The 12,619-nt window shown below is 43.0% G+C and overlaps 1 protein-coding gene across 1 annotated transcript in view; it reads right to left on the bottom strand.

Annotated features, from left to right (window-relative positions):
• NFATC2 (nuclear factor of activated T cells 2) overlaps positions 1 to 3,532 on the bottom strand; it is a 167,201-nt gene extending 163,669 nt beyond the window's left edge. Inside the window, exon 1 of the mRNA XM_036752894.1 lies at positions 3,403 to 3,532. Within this exon, the coding sequence (XP_036608789.1) occupies positions 3,403 to 3,532 (130 nt within the window). The remainder of the gene's footprint in view (positions 1 to 3,402) is intronic.
• Between the last annotated feature and the right edge of the window lie 9,087 nt (positions 3,533 to 12,619).

Genomic DNA, 12,619 nt, shown 5'->3' with positions numbered 1-12,619 from the left:
ACTAGTAGAGGGAATCCTCTTTACTAGTGAAATCACAGACTCAGTCCCAATGATTATAATAATAATAGCTAACATTTCTCATATATATATATGCTCATATATATATATATGCTTTATATATGTGACCTCACTTGATCCTCACAACAACCCTGTGAAGTAAGAGATTATTATCTCTATTTTACAGATAAGGAAACTGAGGCAAAGGGGAGTTATATGACTTAATAAGGGTCACTTAGCTAATATCTGAGGCATTATTTGAACCCAGATTTTCCTGATCGCAAATCCAGTGATTTATCCCCCATGTCTACCTGTCTCTCCCTGTCCCTTTCCCAATTAACATAAAACATTCAACATTCAGTTAGGTTGACTCAATTTCTGCAATGTCCACATGCCTGGAGTTATGAGTGAAGCTATAAGTATTTCTTATTAACAACATCATGGTTTGAGATGAAGCCCAAAAGCAAAGAGAAGCAACAACCACATGGAATAGGAGGGCCTAAGACGCTGAGGTGGCCACAGCCCTTCCAGAGAACCAACATGTACAACTGGACAAAAGCTGGCGTTGTTATCCCTGCAGCAATATTAGGGAAGTTGGACATCTGGAGCAATTTACTCCAGATTCATATTCTTTTCATTCTGGGAGTTAGGGTCTCATAGTCTATCACTATAGATATCTGCCATTTTCTAGGCCTTCTCCAAGGATACACAGTAATGCCATTACTTAAACAGATCATTCCTCCATCTGATCTCACAATACTTTGTATACTTGGGCACTTATCACATTGAAATCTGTATTATAGTGAATATGTGTTCAGGTCATCCCCACCCTAGTGAAAGACTTTTATTTCTCTCTGTGTCCCCAGTACCTAATATAATGCTCCTTATATAATAGAAAACTCAATAAACATTTGCTGAATTAATCAATTTCAGAACCCTCCTCAATTATGCTTTAGAAACCAATGGAACCAGACAGTAAGGTTGTCAACCCCATAATCCATTTGCAAAGGAAAAATATTTATAAAGCATCTTCCATCAAGTTCTGCTCTGAAATGATTCTACAGCCAATCTACCCAACACATACCAGTGAGCCCCACTGATTGCAGATCTGGGAGGGGGGTTAAATAGTTCTCTACATAACATACTTTAATCTTGGTAAACGAAAAGACCACTGATGTTGGCTTGGACTGTTTGCAGACTCTCAATGGTATCTTTTCAAAGCAAAGAATGCTCTCCAGATTGCAATTCTAGAATGTTGTTTTCCTTCACATGCTAATTATTTCCATCTTTGGCTAAAACAAAATTAATACTAATTACCATTTCCACACATTCAACTGATGGCAAACATGGGAGAATCAGATACGGCTCAGAGTAGAATGGTTGTTGATAGTGGAAGGAGTAAACTCTTTATAGTCAAACATCAACAAAACTGGACCTCAGTTTCTCCATTTGCAAAGTGAATGTAGGGGACTAAGCCAGTGGTTATCGCATTTTTTGATCTCAGAACCCTTTTACACTCTGAAAAATCATTTAGAACTCCTTCCAAAGAGTTTTGCTTTATGTGGGTTAGATCTATAGATATCTATTTAGTAAACATCTAAACATTTTAGTATTATTATGAAAATAGTTTTTACCCATCAGACTCCCTTAAAGGGTCTCAGGCCTCTTTCAGCTTTGCAATTGTTATTCTAAAGCTGCTTCCAGCTCTAAGGTTCTGAGTATTTTATTAAGCACCTGCTGTGTTAGGTGTTACAGGAGAGAAGGAGACAGAAGACAACCTCTGCTCTCAAGAAGCTCTGTAGCCAATCTGATTGAGCACTAACTCTACCCACCAGAAGAAAAACAAACAGAAGTATGTGTGAAAGACTTGTTCCCCTACTGAAAGGATTTCCACTGGGATCATTACACACCCCAGAAAGCATGCTTCAAAAACCTGTCACAGTCTTAAGCTAGTCAAAATTGTCAAACATACTAAGCCTCCTCTTCTCAGAGGGCTTGTAAATCAACTCTTGTCAGGGGAACCTGTTAACTAACAAAAACCAAAGAGGATGCTTCCCCCTCCCTCTGCTGAACACTTATGACTGTACAGTGTGACCCATCTGAGCTTAGCACCTACCACAGTGGGAAAGTCCCCCTGGCTCTAAATACACACACTGCAGGGACAGACCAATTACCAATCCCGAGGGAGGCAAATTGCTTTTCTGAAGAGCCTTAACACAAGGCAAGCCCCCATCATCAAGGAAGGAATAATTCGACTGTACAAACTATTTAAGAAGTTAGCTCATCACTCTCCACTCACTGATTTGAATGATACAAGCAGCCACAGAGCATTGGGAGGAAATGGGCTGGCCTCAAAACAACTAAGGAAAACCACGCTTAGAGCTGCCATCACATTTAACCTCTTCCTTGGGCTCTACAGAAGCATAAACAACCAGGGACCTAAGTCATGATTGGCCCATCTCTACTAGGCTGTCTGAGAGGACTGGCAGCTAATCTGAATGGTGTCCATTAAGCTCCATTGGGACTTTTCCCTCTCGACCTACTCTTCTCAGGCTGCTACTCCATTCCTACTACGCCCAGTACTACTTACTAGTCTTCTAACACTTTTGTATTATATTAGGCTCAGAACTTTTCATTTTACGTTTTAGTTTTACAATTACAAATTTTTAATTTTACAAACATTTGAATCCTAGGATTTTAGAGCTGGAAGGGACTGTAGAGATAATGGAACTTACGAGAACTGTGTTCCTATCCTGCCACTGATAACCTGCTGCGTGACCATGGGCTAAACTTCCCTGTGCCTCAGTTTCCTCATATTTCAAAGGGGATAATAACACCTGTAGTATAAAATTTGACAGTTTTGTTGGAATACTCAAATAAGATTGCGAAGAATTTTATAAATTTTGAAATGTGATATAAATGTTCATTATTCTTATCATAAAATTTGAGCATCAAGGAACATTAGAAATCCAGTCCAACTCCCTCATTTTTCGGACCAGAGAAGTGGCTTGCAGAAAGCCACCAAGAATCGTATGAAAGTGCAGAGTCAGAATTTGAACTCGCATCCTCCAACACCAATTCCAGCCAATGTTTCCACCACACCATACCGCCTCAGCAAGTCTCCCCACCACGGGCAGAAGCAGGCGTGCGCCTATTGTCCTCCAAGGGTTAATGAGACAATGAGAAGCTGAGTCCCCGCCTTGCTGCCTCCTTCTCACCTTGGTGCGGGAAGGAGAAACAGCCCCGGCCCCCAGGGTCTGCAGAGAGCGGCTGCAGCCCGGGGAAAGGGGACGAGTGCGGCAAGAGCGCCCCAGCCCCCTGCCCTGGCTGCCTGCCTGGAGCTGAGCCCCGCCTGCTGCCTGCCCAGCCCTCCCCGGCCCCGCGCGGCGCGGGGCCGTCACCCACCTTCTACTGGGTTCATATAGTCATAATCGAATAGGATGGAGAAGTCAAACTCGACCTGGGGGCTCTCCGCGGGCTCAGGGCCCGGGTCCCCCCTCTGGTCCAAATGCGGATCCTTCTCTGTGCCACTCATCTTCTGGGGCCGGAGAGTGGAGGTCCCGCCAAGCCTGAGGGGGACAGACGAAAGTAGCTGACGGGGTGGGGGGGGGCTGTGAGAGGAGTGCGAGAAAGAAGTCCCCACGAAGACTTGGAGACTTCGCCCCTGTTCTGCTCGTGCCCCTCCACCCAGTCCGCTCGAGGCGTCGTGAGGTTGGGGCGGGGGGGGGGGGGGGGAGGTGAGGAAGCTGCAGGGAGCCCGGGTGAGCCCCTGGCAGGGAGGGCGCTGTGGCCGGCCGGGGTCACCTTCCTGCAAACTCGCTCAACTGGCTGGCGGTCTGGGGTCCCGGCGGTGCGCGTGCAGGCGAGGTCTGCGGAGCAGGGTCCGGGCTGGCGGAGTTAGGGATTCCACAGGCGGCGTGTCCTGGCTCCTGGAGCAGCGCTGTGACAAGCCCAGGGTGCCGGCTGAACAGTAGCAGCTACGGCAGCTTCCTGCTCTGTGCAGCACCTGCTGCACCAGCCCCGGGGCGGGGACAGGACAGCCCCACAAGCCAGAGGCGGGGCCCGCCTACCCGCGACCTGAGGGTTCGAGTACCCCGCAAGGGACGGGGTGTCTTCCCTGCCCCGGGTCAGACTTCTCTTCCTCTAGTATCTAATCTTCTGGCTCTAGCGATTTCCTATGGTTTTACTTAATCGGCAAACACATGATCACAAGATCTTACAGCTGGAAGGGACCTTAGAGGTCATCTAACCAAGGCCCTCATTTGAATGAAGAGTGAACTGGAGCCCAGAGAGCTTAAGTGATTGCCCGAAGCAACACGGGTAGAACTGAAAGTCATGAACCAGTTGCCCATCTTCTCTACTCCCCCACTATGTCCCCCGCTTCACCCCTACTAGTTAACACTTGTAGAGTTCTAGAATCTCAGAATTGGAAAGGCTTAGGATTGAATTAGATGACCTCTAAAGTGCCTTTGGGGAAAAAAAAAATTCCTAGCGATTTTAGTGGATCGCATATGCAACATATGGCATGGCAGAGAAAAAGAAAGGGAGAAAGAGGAAGAAGAGAGAGGAAAAAAAGAAAGAGGAAAGGAGAGAAAGGAGAGAAAGGAGAGAAAGGAAGGAAGGAAGGAAGGAAGGAAGGAAGGAAGGAAGGAAGGAAGGAAGGAAGGAAGGAAGGAAGGAAGGAAGGAAGGAAGTTCAATGTAATCTCAAATTGCTGCATTAAAAGAAGCAGTGTGTCCAAAACACAGAGGGTGATTAGTTCTACTGAAGCCTGCCCTATTGTAGTCAGCTTTGACCATCACATTTCAGAAAGATCATAGACAAGCTGAAGGGCGTTGAGAGAAGAGCAACACAGACACGGAAGAATTTCAAACTTATGTTATGAAGATTAGTTGAATGAGTCTGTTTAATGTGGAGATAAAAAGATGGGGTGGGGAGAAATGGGGCAGATGTGATAGCTACCTTCCAGTACTTGAAGGGCTATATCTGGGAAAAGCCATTAAACTTGTGTTTTACCCTAGAGCAATAATGAGATGAATGGGCATGAATGAGAGAGGCAGGTTTACTGAGCTCTGTATAAGGAAAAGCTGTCTAATAATTAGTTACCCAAATATGGAGTGAGCTTCCTCAAGAAGTCTTGACTTCACATGACTAATGTGGAAATATGTCTAATAAGATTGTACATGTATAGCCCATATCAGATTGCCTGCCATCTTGGGGAAGGGGGAGGAGAGGAAGGGAGAAAAAAAATTGAAACTCAAATCTTATAAAAGTGAATGTTGAAAGCTATTTTACATGTAATTGGGGAAAAAATACTATTAAGTGGGGGGGCGGGAGGAAGAGAAGTCATGACTTCCTTCTTATTAGAGGTCCTCAAGAGAAGGCTGGATGACCACTTTGGGGAAATGCTGTAGAGGAAATTCACGAATGAGTTGGACTAGGTGACCTTAAAGGTCTCTGCCAGCTCTGAGAGTCTATGGCTTTGAGGATCTGCTCTGACTTCCTGTGAGTCCTTATTTTGAGAGTCCGGTGTCTGTCTGATACAAGATTATAGGATCATAGATAGACCTAATGCTAAAACGGACCTCAGAAGCCAACGCTCTCCCTTTACAGATGAGGAAAGTGAAGCTCAGGGAAGGTAAATGACCTGCCTGAGTCACACAAGTGACTTTAATCGTGTCAGAGGTGGAATTTGAATCCAGGTTCCTCTGTCTCCGGAGCCAGTATCATTGCACTGTACTACGATCCCTGTAGAAATCCCATCTATTTTATCCCTGACAGGTGGTTCCCTTTGCCTCTGTTAAATACCTTTGTTATTACTAAGCCGATTTACAGCAGAGCTAAGAATGTCCCTGGGGTTCCTACCATTTTGTTGCAAAGTGAGGAAAAGCTGATATCTCAATCTAGAATCCTAAAGGTCTCAGGATCACCTCAGTTGCATTTGGGGATTACAAAGTAGTGAGTGGAAGGCTAAGAAGTGATTAGCCACCAGCCTTCCAGACACTATATATTCATGTATTATAATAATAATAGCTAGTATTTATATGTGCTTACTGTGCTCCAGGCACTGTGCTAAGTCCTTTACAATTATTGTCTCATTTGATCCTCATAAACAACCCCGGGAGGTAGGAGATATTATCATTCTCATTTTACAGATGAGGAAACTGAGGCAAACAGCTTTGCTCAGGGTCACACAGCTAGTAAGTGTCTGGATTTGAATTCAGGTCTTCTTGACTCAAGGCCCAGCACTCTGTACCACCTAACTGCTCTCAACCCCCAATATTTTCCCTTGTCTTTACAAAGATGACAAAGATTATAAAGATCTTGAGAAGTCTGGGGGTAGAACCAGTATTGGTAAACTTTGTGAAGAATCTTCCTTCACTAAATCCTACATCTAATGTTTCCTCATGGTGTGAAGGTGGCCATGGGCACTAAGCAGTACTGTGATCTGCCAGTGGTCACAGAGCTAGTACGTGTCAGAGAGAAATGACTTGAGCCCACATCTTATTGATTCAAAGGAAAGCCCTCTATCACACTGACTCTCTTAAAAGCCATTAATATGACAGATATGTAGAAGGCTATGGGGTCTGTTGGCTTCCAAGTTTAGGATTAGTCAACATTGTGATGTGGCAGCCACAAAGGCAATTCTAATTTTAGGCTGCCTCGTCCAGAACAAGGAAGATAGAGATGCAAGTCCTGTTGTACTCTGTCCTGGTCAGACCACATCTGGAGAATTATACTCAGTTCTAGGAGACAAATTTTAAGAGGAACATTAGTGCACTGGAATGGGTGCCCAAGAGAATAATTAAGATGGTGGAATGACTCAAAACCATCATACCAGGATCAGTTGAAGAAACTGAAGACTCGCAGTCTTCAGATGTCCTAAAAACAATGTCATATGCAAGAAGGATTAGAATTGTTCTCCTTGGCCCTGAAAAGCAGAACTAGTGTCTGTAGTGGATCTTACAGAGAAGCAGATTTCAGAAAAGCTTCTTTAGGCTTAGTGCTAACAATGGAGCAGTCTGCTTCAGGAGTTCAGTGACATATTCGAGGAGATGACAGCCGAGATGTTGACGGGAGTAATCTTACACAGGGCAGTGTAGGGGAGCAAGTAGAAGAGCTAATAAGGAGACATTTATTTATTTTTTGGAGGGGGAGGGGCAGGGCAATTGGGGCTAAGTGACTTGCCCAAGGTCACACAGCTAGTAAGTGTGTCAAGCGTCTGAGCTCAGATTTGAACTCAGGTCCTCCTGACTCCAAGGCTGGTGCTCTACTCACTGTGCCACCTAGCTGCCCCAGAAGAGCTAATAAGGAAGACACATCAGGAGAAGGTTGTGTCGCCAAAGCCAATATGCTCATTCATTAAGATTCCTCCCAGCTCTAAAATCCTCAGATTCTCTGCTGTAATGTTTAACCTTTCCATGATGGAGATAAATTAAGCTTACCCAAGTGAAAAAAATACTTTAACTATCTCTAGTGGTGTTGCTGACACTGTCCAACCATACAGAGGATGAAAGACAGACACAGACCAAAGATTCCATCTCCAGTAATATATGCCCCAGATATGTGCTAAAAGTTTTCAGATCACCTCCTAAAGCCCCTTTCTCCGTACCTAGATCAGTGCTGGTCAAACTTTTTATTGCTCACAACACTGAATGAGGAATCTGGCCACACTGAAAGTTTAGTTTGGCAACACTAGAAGAGAGTACAGAGATTTATGCATGCAGTTTCCCTTCAACAAGAATTACTATTTTTGCTGAGTTCTTGTCAAGTTCAAGATCTGATTTTTTTAAGTTAGTATATACATGTAATAGGCAAGTTTTATTTATCTTGAGAACATTATACTTACCTCTCTAAATATGCTAGGTAAGTAAAAGTTACATTGAAAATTACTTACGAAATTTTTTAATCTGTAATAACATAGATCCAAACTTTTGCGGTGAACCTAGCAAAACTCATCCCTTGAGAACCATGGATCCAGATTCTCCTCTGTTTTATCACTACAGTGAGACAATCTTTCATGCTTTTTGACTCTAAGTAGGAAGAGGTACATGCATCTCTACTCCTTCTCCTCCTCCTAATGGACTGTCCCAAGGCTCCAGGGAGAAGCACTGGCTGCATCTTGTTACTCTTTTCTTAAAATCAGGATAGGACCTCCTCACCAAGTGATGACATCCAAGACTCCAGAGTAATTCAAGATTTGGTTGGGGGTGGGATCAGTACGAAAAGTAATGAAAATGAGAAGCATTTATTTCTCCACCAGAGGCTGGGACCTTCTTAGCTTAACAAATTCAACAAAAAATTTATTAAATTACCACACTATCCTAAGGACTGTGCTAGGCACTGGGGAAGATACAAAGATATCCGTATCTTCAAGGAGCTTACACTCTACCAAGAAGATTAGATTGAGACACAGACACAAATAACTAGCATTTAGGTTACATGATTCATTGCACTGGGAGGTCAAACAAAGTGATTTGAGAGATTAAAATTCATCACTTCTACTTGAAGGGCCCCAGGAATGTAGCACCTGGAAGAAGGGGGAAGATGTCAATAGAGATTAAGATTCTCAAAATCATGGAAGTAGAAAAGAGTAGGATAAGTTTGGGAAGCAATATGTAATCTCTTTTGGCTGCAATACGTATTTTAAGGGAAGTACTATGAAATAAAGATGGAAAGGTGGGTTGGAGCCAGACTATTAAAAGTCAGGAATGCCAGGCTAAAGAGCTTAAAGCTTGTTTTGTAGGCAATAGGGAGACCCTAAAGGTTTTTAAGTGTGGGGGTGGTATGGTCTGAATTGTGCATTAGGAAGATTATTTTGTCAGCTACATAAAAGATGTTTTGGAGATGGGAGAAACTAGTGGTTGAGAGTCTATTATTGTAATCTGTGCAACAGGTGATTAGAATTTGAGCTAAGATTGCAGCAGCATGAATGGAAAGAAGGGAACAGATTTGAAAAAAATTATGAAGGTAGAATTCATAGGACTTCATAACTGGTTTGATGTAGGGAGTGAGAGAAAGGGAAGAGAATAGTTCCAAGGTTTCAAGCTTTGGGGTTAGAGAATGATGGGGAAGTTTGGAAGAAAGGATGGGCTTTGGAAGGAAGAGATGAAGTTAAATCTAACAGTGCTACAGCATTAGGATACATATGCACAGAGACATAACTGAAGTTGAGAAAAAGAGAGAGATGAAGAAGGAGGAGGAGGAAGAGGAGGAGAAACAGGAGGAAGAGGAGGAGGAGGAAGAGGAGGAGGAGGAGGAGGAGGAGGAGAAGAAGAAGAAGAAGAAGAAGAAGAAGAAGAAGAAGAAGAAGAAGAAGAAGAGGAAGAGGAGGAGGGGGAAGAGAGGAGAAAAAGAAAGGGAAGAGGTGAGATGGGAGGGGAAGGGAGGGGAGGGGAGGAGAGGGAAGGACAGAGCCTTGTGAGAGAGAGGCACCTACACTTAGGGGGTAGAAGAAGGAAAAGGAACCAAAGCCAATAGAGATAAAAGGAGAATCAGGAGAGATCAGTGTTATACAAGCTAAAGAAGTAACAAGGAGTATCAAGAGAAAGAGGATATTCAAAAACCTTAAGGAGATGCAGTCCCATTAACCTCAGACCTGATCAGACCACATCTAGAGCACTATTTTCAGTTCTGAGAGTTACACTGAAATATTGAAAATACTTTTGAATATCTCGATCCACTTGAAATTCTAAAACAGAGGCTCTTAGTCTTTTTTGTGTTGAGACCCTTTTGTCAATCTGGTGAAGCCTTTGGGCTCTTCTCAGAATAATAATTTTAAACTTACAACATAAAATACACGGTATTACAAAGGAAATCAAAAGTTAGTGAAAATAAGGATATATTTTCTCTCATCTAATTTCACAGGCCACCTGAAATCTGTCCATTGACCTTTAGTGTGCCCGTGGAGCCCAGGTTAAGAACTCCAGCTCTAAGGCATCTTGAGCAATGGTAACTATCGAAGGTCTTTTTTGACCTGAAGTTATGCTACATGAGGTAGTGGATAAAGCACTACACCATCTCTCCTGAGTACCCTGTTAAAAATCCTATCCAAGAAGCCATTAAAAAGTAACTGGCTAGCTGAAAGTAGTACTTGATAACCTTCTGTCCCTCCACAGCACCTCAGCATGCATTTTGGCATCATCCAACCCTATCATCAGAATTAACTAGAGAAAGGAAAGGCCATGGGCTCAGTCAGTTCACAGACTGAATTACCTCTTAACTTGCAAAGCTGGCCCCTCTAAATAAAAGGAGAGGTCACTGGCAAGGCATTTTAAGGAAGCTGACACTGCTCCATGGTTAGATCTTTACTCCTGCCTTTATAAGCTGGCCTCTGAGTGCAGAGAGGACTAGAGTTCTGGCTTCAGCCTTCACTCTATGAGCACGAACTGTTTATCTTGAAATGGAAAACATTTCTCTTGCAGCAGCCTGAACCTCTCCTCAAGGTGTCCTAGGGAAACAAAGTCATTCCTTCACAGGCTCAGAGGTCACAGGATTATGGACAATGCGTGGTGAGTCATTTGGCACTAGTCTTCTTTACTATTACTGGTATCCAATGGCAAGCAGGTATATAGATGAGGCCTATGAGAGCATCACAGACCCCTGTAGAAGGAACCAAGATTCCCAACCTCAGCCTCATACCCTATACTCTAAATAACGAAGCTAATCAGCTGAATTTCTACCAGTGGGAGTGATTACTAACCATCAATAATTCTGTACCTTAAAATCCCCGATATAAAACTTAAGTCTTGAAAGCCCACATTACAAGAAATCCTCCCCAACCATAAAACAGGATGTAGAATTGTGTCTGAGCCAGAAAATCAAGTTATATATTAGCCATATTCCAGAAACATCATCTCCCCACAGTTTAGGTACACCCTGGTATTCATTAACACTCCAGATGTTTATGTCAGATTCTATAGTCAGAGAGATTTAATTCCTAAAGTAAATATGTACACATATGTATTTGTGTTTTCACATGTACGTGCCAGGATGCATAAGGCTATTTTCATGAGATGTGGCTATCCTAAGAGACAGAGAGTCAAGGATTTCAGGATGTAGATTTCTTTCAGATCACCATTTTCCCACTGAATCACTCATAGGTATCTGTCTATCCACATCCCCTGAAGTGTTATGGCCCTAAAACTACTTATGTTCTAAACAGGTACTACAGCTGGAGAAGTGCATTTAAATTATTAGCCTACTGAGGGGGCATGTCTAATCCTGACCCAGGAACAATACAAGAGTTCAAACAATTGGAGCTGAGATGCTTGATTTGTCTACTCTCTGTCAGGCCCTTATGTTTCACCCCAATCCTGTTCTCCACTCTGGCTTCTAGCCTCCTATTGTTTTCTGATAGGCCCAATGGAACTACCATTTGAGGTTAGGAACCATCCACTATGGATAAACATTCCTTTTCCCTTGCCTCGTTTCCTGTTCCCCTCCTTCTAAACTCCTTCTTTAACTTAAATCAAATCCTTCCATGCAGACACCACATTCAATCATTGCCATTCTTTTAGAGATGTCATCCCCCATTCTTCCCAACTCAATAGATGATGTGGAGGGGCCTGGTATTCTCCTATGCCATTCCTAGACTATCCAACCACCTTTCTTCACTTCTTATTGTTCAAATTCCATACCATTTGTCTATACTATCCTCTCTATAAATCATCAGTATTTTGGGGTACCACCCTACAGGACCCACTTTCACCTTAGTAGACGATATCAGCCCCCAACTTATGTTTCTACTTTCTTCCATCTTCTTTGAAGACTTTAGCATCCTTCACAAAAACAAGCCATTAGACTAATTGAACTCAGTTCCTCATTTCTCATTAATCTCATACACATGCATCTCCACTCCACAGAAGCATGAACTCGCCATCACATCATCTAAGAGCTCATACTACTAATCACAGCTTCCCCTTTAAGATCTGTAACTCATTGCCTCTCTTCTCTGACCACAATCTCCTCACCTGCCATTGGTCTCACTCCATTGCCAAACAGGTTCTCTGACCTCACCTGAACCTTTCGTAGCCCAAACAATCCCATCCACTTCATTCAGTCCATCAGCTTCTTCCTGGATAATTAGGACTTCCTCACACTCTAGACTCGCTGGTTAACTGTTTTATCATTGTCCTCTCTAGTACCTTGGACTCCTTCAAATGGGTGAGCTTCCTCTGAGTACTCCATATCAGAGGTCAATGCTAGATCATCACTACTGCCTACCTTCTCTGATCCCACAACCCTCAGACACTGAGCATGATCGAAGGAAGATGAAAAACCATTAAGACTCTATTGTAGATTTGTGACATCTGACTTCAAAAGCTAGGCCCTTGCTATTTATTACATGTTAATCCTTTCATTCATCTTTCATTCACAGGCAGCAAAATGTGATACAAAGGGCATCCCGGGTGATAATTATAAATCATGATTTATTTTTATATTTTAGTATGCACCCTGCTTTCAACGAAGTCAATCTGCTCTCTGCCATAGAATTAAATCTTATAAACATCAGTATTCTCTCAGTCATTTTAGATTTCTCTGAGTCATGCCATACCACACTTTTTTTTTGAAGAATCTAAATTGCAGGTAGATGTAATAAAAGAACAATGAAAAAACCATG

Source organism: Trichosurus vulpecula, chromosome 3 (assembly GCF_011100635.1).
Source record: "Trichosurus vulpecula isolate mTriVul1 chromosome 3, mTriVul1.pri, whole genome shotgun sequence".
NCBI lineage: Eukaryota > Metazoa > Chordata > Mammalia > Diprotodontia > Phalangeridae > Trichosurus > Trichosurus vulpecula.
Note: the sequence above shows the minus strand (reverse complement) of the source record. Positions and strands in the feature narration are given on the sequence as shown.